This window comes from Carcharhinus amblyrhynchos, chromosome 2 (genome assembly GCF_965287045.1).
Source record: "Carcharhinus amblyrhynchos chromosome 2, sCarAmb.v2.hapA, whole genome shotgun sequence".
NCBI lineage: Eukaryota > Metazoa > Chordata > Chondrichthyes > Carcharhiniformes > Carcharhinidae > Carcharhinus > Carcharhinus amblyrhynchos.
The window spans coordinates 23,042,960-23,061,406 of NC_137325.1; the positions used below are offsets into that span (position 1 = coordinate 23,042,960).

Consider the following 18,447-nt stretch of genomic DNA (forward strand, 5'->3'; position numbering starts at 1 on the left):
TTTTTGTACGTGGTGCTAAGGTTCAGAAGATTCAGTTGGAAGGTTTCTTTTCAGTCAATTGGTTACAACGTGGTCAAAAAGTATCAAAATATTCCTGCACTGATGCAACAAGTTGTGAAATGATACAGCACAGGAAGAAACCATTCAGATAGCTGAGCAGGCATGGGTTCTTTGAAAAAGCTATCCAATTCATTCCATTCCACTGTTCTTTCCCCATGATCCAGAGAATGTTTCCCCTTCTAACATTGATCCAATTATCCTTCGAAAGACACGATTGTAAGTGCTTTCACCACCTTTTCATATCGTGTACAAGTGAAGAATGAATCAAGCGGATCTCATGTATCAGTCAGCAGGGTGTATCCAGTTTGGCCTGCCATTGTACATCACGATAATCTGACTCTCTGCTACAGTTCTGAGGGAGTGCCACAGGTGCCATCTGTCATGAAAGCTGCTTGAGCCACAGCCCAATCTGCCTGTTCCAGAGCTTCCAGCAGATGTTAAAGACACAATGAGTCAGTGAGGAAGGGAATACTGTTCCTCATAATGTCCTGGTCAAATTCCTGCCTCAGTCAACATCACCAACAGCATTGGTCAACTGGTCATTCATCTTGTTGATGCTTGTAGGATGTTTCTGGCACAGAATCCTATGCTGTGCTTCGTAGCGTAGGAAAAGGAGTAGTTCATTTCATCCCTTGAGCCTGTTCTGTCACTCAGTTGATTATGAATGGTTGTGAATCTTAATTCAGTTTCCCTTCTTAGTTCCCCAGCTGTTGATTCTTTGTTTAACAAGAATAATTTCTGTTTTGAAATTTTCAATGGAAGTAGCTTCATCAGCTCTTTGCAGGAAGGAGTTTCAGATTTCCACTATCCTTATTGTGATGAAATGTGCCTTAATTTTAGGCTTGTGTTTCCTGCTCTGGACGACGACCCCCCCACCCCATGAGAGGAAATAGTTTCTAGGGCAGCACAGTGACACAGTGGTTAGCACTGCTGCCTCACAGTGCCAGGGTCCTATGTTCAATTCCAGCCTTGGGTAACTCTGTGTGTGGAGTTTGCACATTCTCCCAGTGTCCGCATGGGTTTTCTCCAGGTCCTCCGGTTACCTCTCACAGTCCAAAGATGTGCAGGTTATGTTGATTGGCCATTAGTGTCAGAGGATTAGCTGAGTAAATACATGGGGTTACAGGGATAAAGAATGACCTCCTTCTGCTCTATAAGGATTCTATGATGCATTTTATTTACCCTATCAAGCCCTTTAATCTTTTTACACACTTCAATGAGATCACTCCATGACCTTATATATTCAAAGGAATGTAGTCTAAGAACCTTGCCAAATTATAGTAGCTAGCCCTTTTAGGGTGTGTACACTGAGAGGGTCATATGACCCAATCATTCAGAAGGTATCCTGGTGTACAGTAAATGCTTTTGCAGTCAGAATAGGTCCAGAGGTGGAAGTGGTAACATCATGAAAGTACTCTGTACATTAATCTGCTTGTCAATAAACTGTTATAGTTTGTTATGCTAACTATGGGTTGCCAATCCTTGCAATTACTACATATGCAACATCATTCAATTCACCGTACCGTGGGGCGGCACTGTGCTACAGTAATTAACACTGCTACCTCACAGTGCCAGGGACCAAGGTTCGATTCCTGGCTTGGGTCTCTATCTGTGCGGCGTCTGCATGTCCTCCTCGTGTCTGTGTGGGTTTCCTCCAGGTGCTGCGGTTTTCTCCCACTGCCTCAAGATGCGCTGGTTAGGTGTTAAATTCTCCCTCAGTGTGCCCGAACAGGCTCTGGTGTCTGGGCGGCTAGGAGATTTTCACAGTAACTTCATTGCAGTGTTAATATAAGCCTACCTGTGGCTATTAAATAAACTTTCTTGAAGCTGTTTGGCGTATTCCAATGATGTAGTGTGATGCCATTTAGATGCAAGAATCATTTATAATATATTAAAAATTCTGCATTTGTCTTTTTCATTATCAATTCTTACATCCAAGTTTTTACTTTCCTTTGTGAAACATGTTGTGCTGTTACTATTATCTGTTCTTTGTGTCATTACTGGAGGGAAAGTGTAGTTCCCACACTATAAGTTTACATGGATAGTTTGTGTGTGCTTTCACATCCTGGTCCAATTACCTTGCTTCACCCAGAAATGACATTGAATCTTGAGCAGCTGTGTGCAATGTCAGGAAGATTAACTTATATTTCATTATCACTTGTAGCAGACATTAAAATGTCAGTAAGCAACACTTCCAGTTTTGGGATATCCTCATTCTTAGGGGACCAGGAATGATTTTTTTACACGTTAAATCCCTTTTAACTCATTCTGACATTTTCTTTATTAACAAATGGAAAAAAATACATCTTCAGGTGCTTTGATCAATGGCAAGGGGGCTACGAGTCAGAGCTACAAGATCATGGTGAATGGCTATTTTCTTTGTGCTAAGAAAAAGTCATCAGAAATATTTGATAAACATTTCATTGAGATTATTTAGTACAAGACACTTGTGCTTCATGCTGTATCAAAGTTTGTTTCAACAACTTCCGTCCCAAGTCCAGTGATTTATGTCAAGGCGTTCCAACCTCAGAGAATGGATGCTCCCCAAAAAGATATGGAAGACAATGAGAAGAAGGGATTGCCTGCACTCCTTTGCAATTTTGCCCCAGGTCACTTTGCGCCTCCTTGGTCACAGATGGTCTGAGGAATGAGGAGATTAGGCCTGTACTGTCTTTTGCATCAGATGTTCAACTGAAGCCTCATTTCCCCTCACCCTTGTGGGTAACAGATCCCATGGAATTATTCAACGTGGAGCAGGGGAGTTTACCCTGTTTCCCGCCCAATATTTATCCCTTAATCAACATCACTAAAGTCGATTATCTTGTCATCACGACATTGCTGTGTGTACATCCTTGCTGCTCACAAAATGGCTACTGTGTTCCTCTACATTACAACAATGGCTACACTACAAAAAAAAAAGTTTCAATAGCTGTAAAGTGCTTTTGGACCTCCCAAGGTTGTGAAAGGTGCTATATAAATAGCAATCTTTTATAATGTCACTATGTTTAAAAATAGAAGCTTATATTTGAAGAGATATTGAATGGATGAATATCTTCTTTATGGTAATCTTTAGATCGCTTCCTTTCAGACGAATAGATTTAAATGCCCGATTGCTTCCATCTGACAGTTGCAAAAGCAATTCTAAAATTAGCAAGTTTACACGCTCACCTGGTGACTAAAAAATAAATTAGTCTAAGAATCACTTGTGGGAAAAGAAATCTACGGTAGCCTTTATTAAACAATTATTTGACATCCCATAAATTCTTGGCAAAGCTAATTGGACACAGCCTATTAAGTATTCGACATTTATCTATAATAACTCATTTTAGTTGTCCAAATAATCTTTGCAAATACATAATGATGAACTTGAGCGATTAATATAATCTTGTACCACATGTTTTAGTCACAATGTGCTGATTGTATTTTATGGTCTAAATTGCAGATGTTACAATGTCGTTTAATTTGGATGGGGACAGCATCTGCAAGCATGTCTCCTGAAGGATTTTTAATTATTCCTTCACACATGCACGAATGAAGAAAGGGATTATGCGCAATACATTATTTGCCTTTCTAGATGTAGAAGCCGGGTTGACTCTTCCATTGTGAGCTGCAAATGAGGGCAGTACTAAGAAAAATGGATAAGGATATTGCTGCAAAACATTCTGAAATCAAGCGCTGAGGGGACTAATTCAAGTGGCCAACTGGACACTCTCTCTCAGTAATTCATCTCACACTTGCAAAGTTAGAGAGTTATATAGGTTTACAGCACGGAAACAGGCCCTTCGGTCCAACTTGTCCATGCCGCCCAGTTTTTACCAGTTTTAAGCTAGTCCCAATTGCCCATTGGTGGCCCATATCCCTCTATACCAATCTTACCCATGTTTAAATGCTTTTTAAAAGACACAATTGTACCCGCCTCTAGTACTGCTCTGCCAGCTTGTTCCAGACACTCCACCCTCTGTGCGAAAAAAAATTGCCCCTCTGGACCCTTTTGTATCTCACCCCTCCCACCTTAAATCTATGCCCTCTAGTTTTAGATTCCCCTACCTTTGGCAAAAGATGTTAGCCTTATCTGTGCCCCTTACTATTTTATTGACCTCTGTAAGATCATTCCTAAGCCTCCTACACTCCAGGGAAAAAAGTCCCAGTCTATTCGGCCTCTCCTCATAACTCAAACCATCAAGTCCCGGTAGCATCCTAGTAAATCTTTTTTTGCACTTTTTCTAGTTTAATAATATCCTTCCTACAATAGGGTGACCAGAACTGTACACAGTATTCCAAATGTAGCCTTACCAATGTCTTGTACAACAAAATGTCCTAACTCCTGTATTCAATGTTCTGACCAATGAACATTGAATACAAGAGTTAAGTCCAGGGGGATAAATCTTTCAGTTAGACCTCTTTATAGAAAGGCACCTTGTTTGTAAAGTTGGCTCGGTAGATGGAATTGCACCCACTTGTAACCAGTATTAACTACCTAAAAATACATAAGAACAAAAGAACCTAACAAATGGGAGCTACAGTCGGTCATTTGAACTCTGCCTTCAACAAGATCAGGCTGATCTACTTCAATTCTACCTTTCCTCACTATCCCATAATTCTCCAGATATTCAAAAATCGATTCACCTGTCTTAAATGTATTCAATGATCGAGCATCCATACCTCTCTGGGTCAGAGAATTCCACAGATTCCTTTTACTGCAAAGAATTCTCCTCAATTCAGTCCTGAACTGCTGGCCCCTTATTCTCAAACTGTGATCCCATGTTCTTGATTCCCCAGCCAGGGGAAACATCTTCTCTGTATCTACTTTATCAAGCCCCTCGAGAATGTTATATGTTTTAACTGGGTCATCTCCCATTCTTCTTGACTCCAGAGAATACAGCCTAGTCTATTCAATCACTCCCCGAGGAAATTCTCCTCATCCCAGGAACCAGTCTAGTGAACATTTGTCGCACTCAGTCAAGGATTAGTTCATTTCTTAAGGAATCCTAAACTACACACAGTACTCCAGGCATGGATTTGTAGAACTGCAGAAAGACTTCTTTAATTTTATACTCCAATCCCTTTGTGACAAAAGCAAACATATCAGTTTCTTTGCCAACTGTGCGTTGAAGCCACCTGTTAGCTTTCTCTGATTCACGTATGAGGGCACCCAGGCCTATCTAAATGTAAATATATTCCATCTCTCAGGATTCAAAATATAATTTTCTTCCTTTTTACCAAAATGGATAACTTTGCAACTTGTCATATATTTCATTTGCTGTGTGCATGCTCACTCACCCAATCTGCCTATATCCCTCTGCAGCCTCTTTGCATCCTCAACTGCTTTCTTTCCTATCTAGCTTTGCATCGTCATCAGCCTTGGAGAAATCACACCAGGCTGTAAATTCTGATGGCGTGGTTATTGTATCCAACAGCAACTCCACTCAAAAGCACTTTGCTAGAAATCGGCTCAGGTCTGAGGCGTGGGGATGTGGAAGTTGGCAACTGGGCTTGTCTGGTGAGGTGGCTTGAAGGTCAGGAATCAGGTCAAGGTGCAGAGATGTATGAAACAACTGTATCCTGTGGCATAGGCAGCTTGCCTACTTGACTGGGATTGTGGAGAGGCATCTCAAATAATGAAACATCACCTCGAATGTTCTCTACTGCCAGACCCATGAAGCCTTGTAGACCAGAAAGCCTTCACATCCTGAGCTAAAACCAAGGGTGGCATGGTGGCACAGTGCTCAGTGCCGCTGCCTCTCAGCGCCAGAGACCTGGGTTCGATTCCTGGGTTGGGTCACTATCTGTGTGGGTTTTTCACGTTCTCCCCGTGTCTGCGTGGGTTTCCTCCGGGTGCAGTTTGAAAGATGTGCTGGTTAGGTGCATTGGCCGTTTTAAGTTTTCCCTCAGTGTATCTGAACAGGCGCCTCAGTGTAGCGACTGGGGGACTTTCACAGTACTTTCATCGCTGTGCTAATGTAAGCCTACTTGTGACTAATAAATAAACTTTACTTTAAGGGAAGGTGTAGCATGACAAGAAGAAGAAATCTGCCTACAAGTTATGAACCAATGTCACTGCACTGCCTCATTCCCCACGAACAATAAGGACCAGAATTTCCTGTACATGATCAGGCTGGAACAGAGATGGGCAGGTAGAACAGTAAAACTAAATGCAATGTCACGTGGCTGAAAGTCCTGCCTTCATTTCCATCCTCCCCTATTTCCTGAGGGGGGGATGAGAGTGCTGTACTCCAAGTAGGTGTGCTCATAGTCTGAAGCCAATTAAACTTGCTGTCAACTTATTAAAAGCCTCCCACAACTCCCCGGATTAGCGAGAGGGGGCTGGTGTTCAGCAGCTGTCAATGTTAACCCAGCTGCGTGGAGGAGACAACCACGGCTGGGGCCAAGTCACGGAGGTGCGAAGAGTTTACTAAAGTACGGGAAAATGTTTTTCAATGTTTAACGGGCTTAACCCATTTAAGCTAAAGTTGCGATGGCCCATCACAGGCCAGGGGAGGAGCCAACTTCAGTTCAGGGGGGTCACCACCCTTATACTATTGCCTGGCATTGTGTGGGCATGATTGTTTGGACTCTGGCTGACCACCAGCAAGAAATGGGTGCTGCACTCTGAGAAGGCCAATGGGGATGAAGAGCACAAGAGGAGCAACGCACCAGCCATTAGGAGTCCAGAGAACAGGACGATGGGCACGAAGGGGAAGGAGACACCACTCTGAGCACAGGAAGAACAGACAGAGGTGAAGAGACCTGTACATAACTGACAACCAGTGCTAAAGGAGACTATGGCTGTCTAGGCAAATCATCACAGACATTTGCCTTGATCAGACCACACTGGCTGCCTTGTGTCTGCTCCCTGTGGTACAGTGGTAAGCTTTAGGACAACCACTCTCCCAGCAGCGTTACTGATAACCTGTCTGAAACCAGAGGCCGTTCCAACCCTCCAGTAGCCTTAATTGGCTGGAAAACCAACTCCACTTCAATTGATGTTTGACGGTGATTAACCTCGATTCTCCTGTAACATTGTACTTGTGTTTCTTGAAGCACTAAAGTTTTTTTTTAAGTTTATGTATTAGTGTCACAAGTCGGCTTACAATAACACTGCAATGAAGTTACTGAGAAAATCCCTTAGTCGCCACACTCTGGCTCCTGTTCAGGTACACTGAGGGAGAATTTAGCATGGCCAATGCACCTAACCAGCACATCTTTCGGACTGTGGGAGGAAACCGGAGTACCTGGAGGAAATGCATGCTGAGATGGGGAGAATGTGCGGACTCCACACAGACGTGACCCAAGCTGGGAGTCGAAACTGGCACTGTGAGGTAGCACTGCTAACCGCTGTGCTGCCCCAAAGTTCCAGTGTTAAACTCTCACTTTCTTTCTAGTGATAGTATCACTTCTTCCTATGTTACTCTCATTCACTTCTCTTCACTTCTGCCACCTCCTTAACTTCACCTACTGTATTCTCCAGGATATTTGCAGGCACATGTTAATTACAGGGACGTAGGTTGTTGCCCTGTCTTGACCTACTGAAGGTGCTTGCCATGATGGAAAATTGCTGAATGTTACAATATTGGTCTGGATTTTTGGGGAGTCGGGCCAACTACAGAGACCTTCAAAAATAGCAGGCGGGACCTGGATGAGAATGTCCTGCCCTCGTTTCCAACAAGGCCCATTTTTGCTGGCAGGGGAAAGGGATTGAATGTTACAAGTGAGAAACTAGAGTTCAGCAGAGCCAACTGACATTAACACTAAATTCAAACAGACCAAATTTTTATCGTATTACAGGGATTCACAAATTTATACAGCAGGCATCAACACTCAGATAGGGTACATAAAGTCTGCTGAAGTTTTTTATATCCTTGGCCCTGTAACCATGAAAAAACAGGCTGAAGCTGTCAATTAGAGTAAAAGGACTGCTCTGATTGGTGTAGATTCAAAATAATTTCATCTGTTCAATCAAGCCCCTGATTGACATTTTCCAAATGCTGTCATTGCTGCTTAGGTCATTATGAATGCTTGGCTGATGTTCAAAGGCTACAAAAGCATTTATGTCAGCAAAGGGATGCTGAGTTCACATTTTGATTGAGATTTTAATGAGGCCATTAAAGGTTTATCTGCTTTTTATGTGGTTACTGAATAGAAGTGTGTTTGTTTTGTGACAAGTTGAACACTTGAGGAGATTTAAAATCTTTGAAGGGATATCATGAATGAGAGTTATTTTTTCAGAGTCAAGAGTATATGAGTGAAAGCTCTATTAGATTATTTGAAGTATTTGTTTCATCTCCACATGACTCCAGGGATTTGCCAAGATTGGATATTAGATGGGTGACTATGAAGAAGTGCATGAGAGTTGGCATGGAAGGAGTTTGGTTGCATGGGGGTTGGCGTGAGCCATGGGGAGTGGGTGTAGGTTTGCAAGGGTACGAATGTCTCATAGCTTGTAAATTAACTGGAACAAAGTTCCAGAGAACTGATGCAGGCCTTCTAACCAGTCTTCCTAGGTATTAACTATCCTCATGGCCACCTCTGAACTGCTTCTGGGGTTAGCAAGCCAAAAATCTGTTCCAACCTCACCTCTCACTATCTACAATTGGGTGTAATAAGGCCCTTTAAATCAAGGTGTGTCTGCCAAGTCCGTAAATTTCCCACGATAAACTATCCACCGCATGAGGCAAAATCCAGCCCATTGTATACATGAAATGTTCTTCAACTGAACTTTATATAATTACATCGGAATTAGGAGCAGAAGTAGGCAATTCAGCCCTTCAAGCCTGCTCTGCCATTCAATCAGATCATGGCTGATCTCTTCCTGGGTCTCAAATCCACCTCCTGACCTATTCCCCATAACCCTTTAACCTGTTTCCATCTTCTTCTTGAAACCAATTAATAACTCAGACTCCACCACGCTTTGGGGCAACAACTTCCCTCTGCAAGTAGTTCCTCCTTATCCCAGTTTTAAATCTGAGAGGCCTCTGAACCTATACCTGTGACCTCTTGCTCTAGATTGCCCCACAAGGGAAAACATTTGGTCTATGTCTACTGTACCAATCACTTTTAAAATTTTATATACCTCGATCAGATCCCCTTTCATCCTTCTAAACACCAGCGAGTACAAGCCCCAAATTCTTTAATCTTTCCTCATACGCCAACCCTTTCGTCCTCAGAATCAATTGCTCAAATTGCTTGTTTGTAGGCCTATCTGAATGCAAAAATAAGGTTTAAACCTATAGTATTAGCCTATGGTTTGGGGAGAGGGGCCAGTAGTTTTTCTTATCCTTCAGTGCCCCAGGGTGGCCTTCTGTAAGAGAACCAATGGATTGGAATTTCTGAGCCTTCCTCCTACTTCTTTATGTCCAGTTGTATTTGATCAGACAAGGAGCAGTGTTAGAGCAGATGCAGCGTTTGATGCGCTGAATCTGTAACCCATGGTGGGCATCATTAAGTGGCTAGGTACAATACAGCTAGGTTGAGTTAGAATGCTTTTATTCTTTTGACGTTGTGAGCATGCCAAGGCTTTCAGTTGTAAGTTGCAGCTGTAATGTTCGTGCCACAGGCATGCAGTCAGCAATGAAAGCGCTACAAAGGTGGTGTGAGGGCTTCACAAGGGCGAGCAGAAAATTGGCAACAGGTTGCAGAATACAAACAGGGCCATCAACCGGGTAAATGGAACGATCGGGTAGGCTTACCTTGGCAGCTTCCTTAAGGTGTGCCATCTTCTCCCACATCTGTTCCCAGGTGTTTCAGGTGCTGCACGCAGGGTTGAGCCTGACCGCCACTTTCTGCAGGGCATGCTGCTTTGCTGAACTCTGGAGTGGCAAACAGAGCAACCCTCCTCACACCCAAGTCATACAGCAGCACCTTCACGTTATCATTTTACCTAGCAGGGTGTCTGAGTTCTGCACCATTCCATTGGCAGCCCACCCCCTTGTTTCCTGCCTCCATCTTGACTGTGCCAGCCCCTGGGTATTGCAAGCTACACATTCTATTCTTCCAAAGACTCTGCAGGAAAGCTCAATTAGGTTTCAGATAACTTATAGCCTTTTCATAGGCTACCGCAATGTGTGACCCCAAATGCAACCATTTACCTTTAAGTGGCTGCATCCTTTTAAATGTAAGTAATTGAGCGGGGGTGCATATATAATTTAGTCCCCCATTTCAAAGTCATATTCCTAGTTTTACATTTTCAGTCTTAATTCATTATAATATCCACATTTATAACAGAAACCACCTCTGCAAACTAGCCATATAATAATCACGATTGACATTATCACTTGGGATGCCGGTCAGTAGCAGATGTACCAGCTGCTGGGGGAATGGGAGGAGAGTGGGGAGGGGGGAATAGGACGTAATTGCAACATAACTTCACCACTGTCAGTTTCCATTATAAATGTGGACTTTATAACGGAAAAAGGTGACACAGAGATGGCTGGAGGTGTAAGATTTGTCACATAATCTAGATGTTTTCCACTGAGACTGCTTTCCTGGAAATAATCTGGTGGCCCTGGTGTTTGTTTGATTTACTAGTGCAGCCTTGAGCCCGTTGACTGTGCAATCACACCACTGCGGTGAGGCAAAGTGGTCATGGCCACTTTGGTTGTGTGGATTTTTGAAGGTTTCTCATGATCGGTTCTGCTTGCGAACGTTTGCGAAAAGTAGCAAATTCAGGAAATTCTGCCTGACCTGAGTTATCAATGCTACAACACAGTGGCCTGTGACAGCCTTGTCCCCATGTATTGTAGTATTCCTTATATAGAACTTATCCGTCCACCCACAGGCAGGGCTTCCTTTCCAGTGTGATATACAGTCAGTGTCTGTCAAGCAGGTTGTCGGTCACTCCACCTGACTGGGGTAATTGTCAGCGACCCTTATGACAGATTAATTTTGTTATTTCCTTTTTGCTGGTCTTTCGAGCATTACTTCTGTCTGAGTGACAGAGTTGACCATTTGCGTGGGGGTGATGGTACTGTCTAGGCTGGACTAGAGATCAGGGAGGGGGGTGAGAATGGTTCCTTCCACATAATTTTCCCAGAACTCTCGTGGAGGTGCTCCATTCTGTTGCCTCTGGGCAACAAAAAGAAAACATTCAGTTGTGCATCCGCTCAGTGATTTGTCTGGTATGGGTAATTTCTTGTTGTTCTAAGGTTTCTCATACATGTTAACACTGGACCCTGCTGTGCCAGAGGCAAATGGTGCCCAATAAAGTGGAAAGAAATGACAGCAGAAAAGGTCACGTACAACAGATTGCATTTATATAGCTCCTTTAACTTTGCAAGGTGCTTTGAAGCCAATTTCCTTCTCAACATTCAACCCTCAAGCAACATTCTCAGATTCACTGGCCTTTATTTCATTCTCGTTTGTTGGATCTTGCTGTATGTAAATTGTTGCAATAAAATGGCCACCAGCAACAACAATCATTGGCCAAAAAATACTCTGACACTAGCAAATAAACTTTAAATTCTCCAAATCACTCCGTGATAAATGGGGTCCGATCTGTCAGACATCCTGACCTTGTGACAGTTGCCACCAGTTACACACTCTTCGACCCATTAAATAGATAAGAGAAACATACTTCCAGCAAAAAAAAATCAAAGATAAAATGAAAGAATAGAATTCGATCCAGGGGGAGGTTGCTGTTCTCAGAGTTATGGATCTTCCCTGTACTCGTCATGTTTACTGTTCTCTCCTTTCCTCCTCCACCCTTGTGTTGGTTTTACAGTGCCATGCACGACATCAGAGCAGTGACAACCTGTACTCACAACGGCTGCCAAGAGCACTCTGAAACTGAACACTTAGGTCCAAGCAGTAGTACCTGATGGAATGGTTTTTCCTCTGGATTTCCTATGAACCCAGTATAGAAATATTAGCTAGTAGCTCATTGGGTTTAGCACATTAGCAAGGGGACTTTGCCACAGAGGGACACTATTAAGCAAGCTAGTACTAAGGGCTTGCATTAACACTGCAATGAAGTTACTGTGAAAATCCCTCAGCCGCCACACTCCGGGTACACTGAGGGAGAATTTAGCATGGCCTATGCACTTAACCAGCACTTTTGGATTGTGGGAGGAAACTGAAGCACCCGGAGGAAACCCATACAGACATGGGGAGAATGGGCAGACTTCACACGGACAGTGACCCAAGCCGGGGAATCGAACCCGGGTCCCTGTCGCTATAAAGTAGCAGTGCTAACCATTGTGTCACTAGGCCGCCCATGTGTTGGAAGAAAACAGACTTGCATTTGTGTAACACCTTTCGTGACCTCACAGCTATCTCAATATATTTACAGCCAATGAAGTATTGTAATCACTGCTGTAAGAATTGTGTCAGACATAAAGTGCACATCAAGGTCTCTTGAACAACAACATGATAACGACCAGATAATCTGCTTTTCAGTGACGCTGCTTATGGGTTACATTTTGACCAGGTGAGGGAGAGAGACTGCTCTCCTTTGACTTAATGCAATGGAATTTTATACGACCACCTGAGAAGGCAAATGCTTAGCATCTAATACAAAAGACAGCGGGGGCAATTTTATTGGCTCATCGCACTGATCAATCAGTGTGGCAGGCTGATAAGAATGGGCGAGAGGTGAAAATTTGGGTTCGTGCCCGGTTTTTCACATCTCGCGAAGTTATTGGCCCCACTCTGTCGGAAAAATCAATTCAAAACTTAAATACATATAGTGAGTCTCAGACACTATTGTGTACTGCGTAAACTGTGAACTGGGGAATTGGGATGCCTGTGCAATGGCACCCCAAGATCTCAGCAGCTAGCTTCCTGGCAAGATTAGGCTCCGCCTCCTCCCCCTGCTGGCGAGAATCACATCCTGGCTCTTTTTCTCAACTAAGTGCCATACGATTGCCACTGTGAGCTCACCCAAAAAACGGGTGTGATTTTCTTCCATTTTCACACTTGTTTGTGTGATGAGTTCATTCAGGCCTTTGAGGTTGGCCTATTGGGGTATGAACTCTCTGCTTAAGGATCCAATTGATGGGCTGATCAGGGAGTCTTTGCCTTGTACTTAACTGGGAGTGTCAGTTCCTCTTATACCCCGGAGGTAGTCTGCTAACTGCTAGCACTCTGTGTACTGCTGTTAGAGTTTGTAAATAAAGGGATTTGGTGAAGTGACTTCTGCCTCTGCAGACTTATTACAATTTGGCACTTAGAATTTTTTTGATAAGTCTGCCAACACTGCAATAGCCCCTCAGCAGTGAATAGAGTATAGAGTTGGAACAGAAATAGGTAAAAATTGCCCACTAGCCTAATCCATGATCCAATAAATCAGTTGAAATTCTGCATAGTGTGTTATAAACAAAAATGATCGCAGGTGTAGGGGGCTAAAAAATGGCCAGGTTCTGCAAGGAAGTGAGTTTGTATGGGTTTCATGTGAGGGTTTTGCGGTCAGGTGTAGCACAAGATGCACTGCCTGTGGTCGAATGGCCTGTCAATACTGATGGTTTCTGCACAGCTGTGGCTTTCAGAGAACTGGAGAGGAAATTGGAGGAAGTAAAAGTTCAGCATTTTGAATCTGCATATGCAAAGGAGCGAGTTACTGGAAAATGGCAGTATTTATTTGTGCAGCAACACTAGGAGAGCACTTCCTGCACATGTGCAGATGCAAAGTCCTCGTCAGTGTCGGGGACCCGGGGCGGCCGGGGGGGCGGGGGGGGCGGCAATATTCCCCACACGCACAGATGCAAATCCTGTAATGGCCGGAGGCTCTCACGAGAGGGGCCGTAATGGGATTTGTGATGGGAAGATGTCATTTTGAAATCCTCCCTGCCCTCAGCCGGTGTCGCAATCAGGTTCAGTGAACCAGATTTTCATACATAAAGATTTAAAATTGGCTTCAAGCCAAATTCTCCAGCTTCCTCATACTCTTCCACCTGCCAGCATGACGGGAAGCTGGTGGGAATCATTACTGGTCTCCAGAAACGGAGGCGAGATTTAATGATCAGGCCAGGGGACTAGGAGTCCATTTTAGTCCCTGGGTGATCAGGGACATGACTGAACATTGGCACTGCCAAGGAGAGGGACCTCAAGCAGGCAGGGCCTGAAGGTGGGGAGGTCTAAAGACAAGTCCATAGCAAGGTTTGTACACACAGGAGGGTGGGGCTTGTGTTGCTGACGACTGGGTCAGGGCCTTCGAGTTCAATCAGAGATTGGGGAGGCCTTTCTCTGAGAAGCAGGGTTTTAATGGCATCTTTAGGCCTCGCCTCTTTCATTCTCAGTGTAAAACAACACCATCCCCTCCAAAAAAATCACTAGGTAAGGAAGGATTGCAATCGGGATCATGCCGGCCAACAAGGTGGTAATCGCGCCACGTTTCTTGCCAAAGATAACACTTAGGCTGGAATTCTCCGATGTTGCTTCCAGCAGGAACGGAGAATTTGGAGCTCAACCAAATCCCCATTTACTGCAGCAGAACCTGAGAATCCCAGCTGTGGGTGAGGTCAAGGAATTCTGGCCTTAGTAATTGCTTTGGAGAATTATGCCCAGAATGTCAGCTAATTGCAATAAAACAAATAAGTTGGCCTGACAAAGACTAACAAGAAAGTTTAAATGCCGACTTTAGGTCTGTGCAGTGCTTCACCAATTGTCTATCTTTCATTTATCAACTGTTCATTTTGTTAAGCATGCTTCTGATGAGTCAGTCAATGACAAAGATATATGATCATCACTTGAGGGTGTGTAAGCAGGAATGAGATTCCCAATGTGGTCATTTCATTGTAACATTTAATTTAAGGACACATTTTTGTAAGAAATCAACTTTTTAAAAAAGTATTCGGAACAAAAAATTGAACAAAAAATTAATCACCCAATGTGGGATTCAAAACTATGACCCTGACATAAAGAGTACCATTATCTACCAACTCAGACTGTGTGGCAACTCTCTGCACAAAGCCTTTCTGAGCCGCTCACTGACTTTCCAATAAATATCAAGCTTACATAATTGAAAACACAATGTCACCCAGCATTATATTAATGGTGAGCTGAAAATCTACAAATTGCATTTTATTCATATTCAACCAGAAAAATAATGTTGGCATGGGAAATGAAATATTAGTAACTCCTGTATTGTAATCAACCTTCAGTGACTGTCTAGTAAGTGAACCTGAATTAATTGAACTCAATTCCCTGCCTTCAATAGTAAAAGCTCAGTTGTGCATTATCTGTATGGCTAGAGCCAGCTTCCAAACGTTGGATGCCTTTCCGACTAATGGCAGCAGTTACGGCGCTACAAACACAAAAGTCCTACGGATGCAATGTTAAAATTACACCTAGGCCATTCAGGGGTAAGAAGCCTCACAACACCAGGTTACAATCCAACAGGTTTATTTGGAATTATGAGCTTTCGGAGTGTTGCTCCTTTATCAGGTGAGTGATGAAGAATCAACGCTCTGAAAACTCGTGATTCCAAATAAACCTGCTGGATTTTAATCTGGTGTTGTGAGACTTCTTTCTGTGTCCACCCCAATCCAAAACAGACCATGAGGTATCTCCACCTTATGGCATTGATCATGAAACACTCATTCATGCAAAGAATATTGAAAACCTAGAACTCACTTCTAGGAAGCTGCTGAGGCTAGGTGAGTTGGCATGTTCAAAACTGGGATTGATCGGTTTTTGATTGGTAAAGCTATTAAGAGATATGGAATCAAGGAGGGTAAATGGAGTCACAGCACAAATCAGCCATAATCTAATTGAATGACAGAACAAGCTTGAGGGGCTGAATGGTTTACTTCTGTTCCTACCCTGCCATATTTCCGAAGAAAAGCTGTGCAAAGTTTCACTGCTGGTAATCTTCCCACTTAGTCCAAGCTCCCTTCTTGGTATCTCTCTTGAAATAGGTGGTGAACCCCTGATGGTACCACCACCACGGGGGTGTCATGGTGACACAGTGGTGAGCACTGCTGCCTCACAGAGCCAGGGACCTAGGTTCGATTCCTGGCTTGGATCGCTGTCTGTGTGGAGTTTGCACATTCTCCCCATGTCTGCGTGGGTTTCCTCTGGGTGCTCTGGTTTCCTCCCACAGTCAGAAAGATGTGCTGGTTAGGTGCATTGACCTGAACAGGTGCTGAAGTGTGGCAACAAGGGGAATTTCACAGTAACTTCATTGCAGTGTTAATGCAAGCTTTACTTGTGACTAATAAATAAACAAGTAAACTTTAACCACAGTAGCCTGCGCTGAGTTTAACTGGCTGTAGCTGTACTGAAGATGAACTTACGCAGCAAAGATTTCATGATTTCAAATAAGCTGCTTTGATTGCTGGCTACATAAAGCAGATTCCATTTTAAAAAAGAAGAAATCAACTCTGATTTAATTCAAGTTTGCTTAAGAGGCTTCGCAATTTTTATCAACTATTTATGTCAGCAATCCTAATCAGACCTTAATTTCACTGTGCTGGAGTGTTGCATTTAGTTAAATAGAAGAGAAGTGCCGCAGTGTTTGATCGATGTCTTTCATTCTAATCATTGCGCCAGCAATATAATTTAAATTATATACGGCTGAAAAACCTATTTATTTACACCACCTAACTATACTGGAAACACTCCTGCTGTCAGATTAGGAAACAGGCAGCAAGATACAATGGATAATCCTGGATTCTTAATGGGAAAATCAAGGAATTGGGGCTATAGCTTAACATTCCCTCTGTCTCAGGGTCCCTTGTAATGCAGCTCCTTGCTGGGATCAATAGGGATCTCAAGTCATCCTTATTGGGCAATAAAGACAGTAGACAGATCTCAGCCACACTTGGAAATGACACATGACTCCAATAGGACTTTACCTATGGAGCCACATTGGATAGTGTCAATGTGCATTTATATAGCGCCTTCACAGGCTGTAATTCTCCGGCTGTTCATGCCAGCGGGTTTCTCTGGTCCCACCAGCAACGCACCTTCCTCCCCCACCCACAGGAGTTTCATGGTGGCATGGGGTGACATCAATGGGAAATCCCACTGACAGAATTCGGACCAGAGAATCCCGCCATTAGCGAACAGCAGGCTGCCTTCCACTGTCGGGAAACACTGGCTGGGAGTTCGGAGAATCTCACCCATTACCTCTGGATGTTACAAAGGACTTTAAGGTCAATGAAGTAATTTTGAAATGTTTTATTAAAGTTATTATTTATTACTGTCGCAAGTAGGCCTACATTAACACTGCAATGAAGTTACTGTGAAAATCCCCCAGTCGCTACACTCCAGGTCTGTTCAGGTACACTGAGAAAGAATTTAGCATGGCCTATGCACCTAGCCAGCACGTCTTTTGGACTGTGGGAGGAAACTAAAGCACCCGGAGGAAATCCACACAGACATGTGGAGAACGTGCAGACTCCACACTGACAGTGACCCAAGCCGAGAATCGAACACACTGGCGGCACTGTGAGGCAGCAGTGCTAACCACTGTGCCACTGTGTGGTCACTGCTGTACTTTAAGGATACATGGCAGCCAACTGTTAAATCCTACAAAACGTTATGTGATAACGTTGCTTATAGATGTTGTCCGATTGGTGTAATGGCCACGTCATTGGAAAGAAATCCCGTTCTTCAAAATTGTTACCTCTTTAATGTGTATCTGAGAAAGGAGGTGGGACCTCAGCTTAACATTTCATCTGAAAGTCGATGGACGGAACTTTCTGAGGTCAACGGTCCTGTTCCACCCATTACGATTCTTGTGGCGGATGGGATGGGAAAATTCCACCTGACATCTCCCAAGAGGACAGTATTCCTTGTGTACCGCAGTGTGGTGTCAGCCTGTGTTACGTGTTCAACTCTCTTGAGTATCAGTATCCAGACTGGGTTTCTCTGCAAACTGAGCTCAGCCTGGATGTCCAGGTAACAAACCAGGTCAGCCGATGCCTGATCCAGTGTAACACCAATGTTTAAAATCAAGATTGGGTTATCACCTTTTTGCGAAGCTGAAGTAATGACAAGAGACAGGGGCTGGAAAGGTGCTTTGAGGAATGATGTTTGCTGATCAAAATTCATTGGAACTCTTAACACATTATTGCTCAATGGTAGAACTCTCACCTCAGAGTCAGGAGTTCATGGATTCAGGTCTAACCCAGTATTGAGCAAGTGCCACCCTATTGGAGATGAAAGGCAATAAAACACTGATACATCCCATTATAAAGTGGGCAACGATGACAGGAAAGAAACACGGCAAGAGGGGAGCAGACTAAATCAGGATTATATTACTGGGAATTTAGAACAGTGAGAGGGGATCTCACAGAAGCTCATAAAATTCTAACAGGATTAGACAAGGTAGATATAATGTTCCCAATGGTGGTAGGGGTGGGAGGGAAACAAGGGGGTCTAGAACTAAAAATTTTAAGTTTACTTAGTCACAAGTAGGCTTACATTAACACTGCAATGAAGTTACTGTGA

General features: G+C 43.5%; 1 protein-coding gene across 3 annotated transcripts in view; it reads right to left on the minus strand.

The window, feature by feature from the left end:
- ctnnd2b (catenin (cadherin-associated protein), delta 2b) overlaps positions 1-18,447 on the minus strand; it is a 1,166,477-nt gene that overhangs the window by 219,532 nt on the left and 928,498 nt on the right. Inside the window, exon 11 of one of the 3 annotated variants that reach the window (XM_080203490.1) lies at positions 9,747-9,866. The exons of the other annotated variants lie outside the window; for them this stretch is intronic. Within the exon in view, the coding sequence (XP_080059616.1) occupies positions 9,747-9,866 (120 nt within the window). The remainder of the gene's footprint in view (positions 1-9,746; positions 9,867-18,447) is intronic. 3 annotated transcript variants of the gene reach the window in all.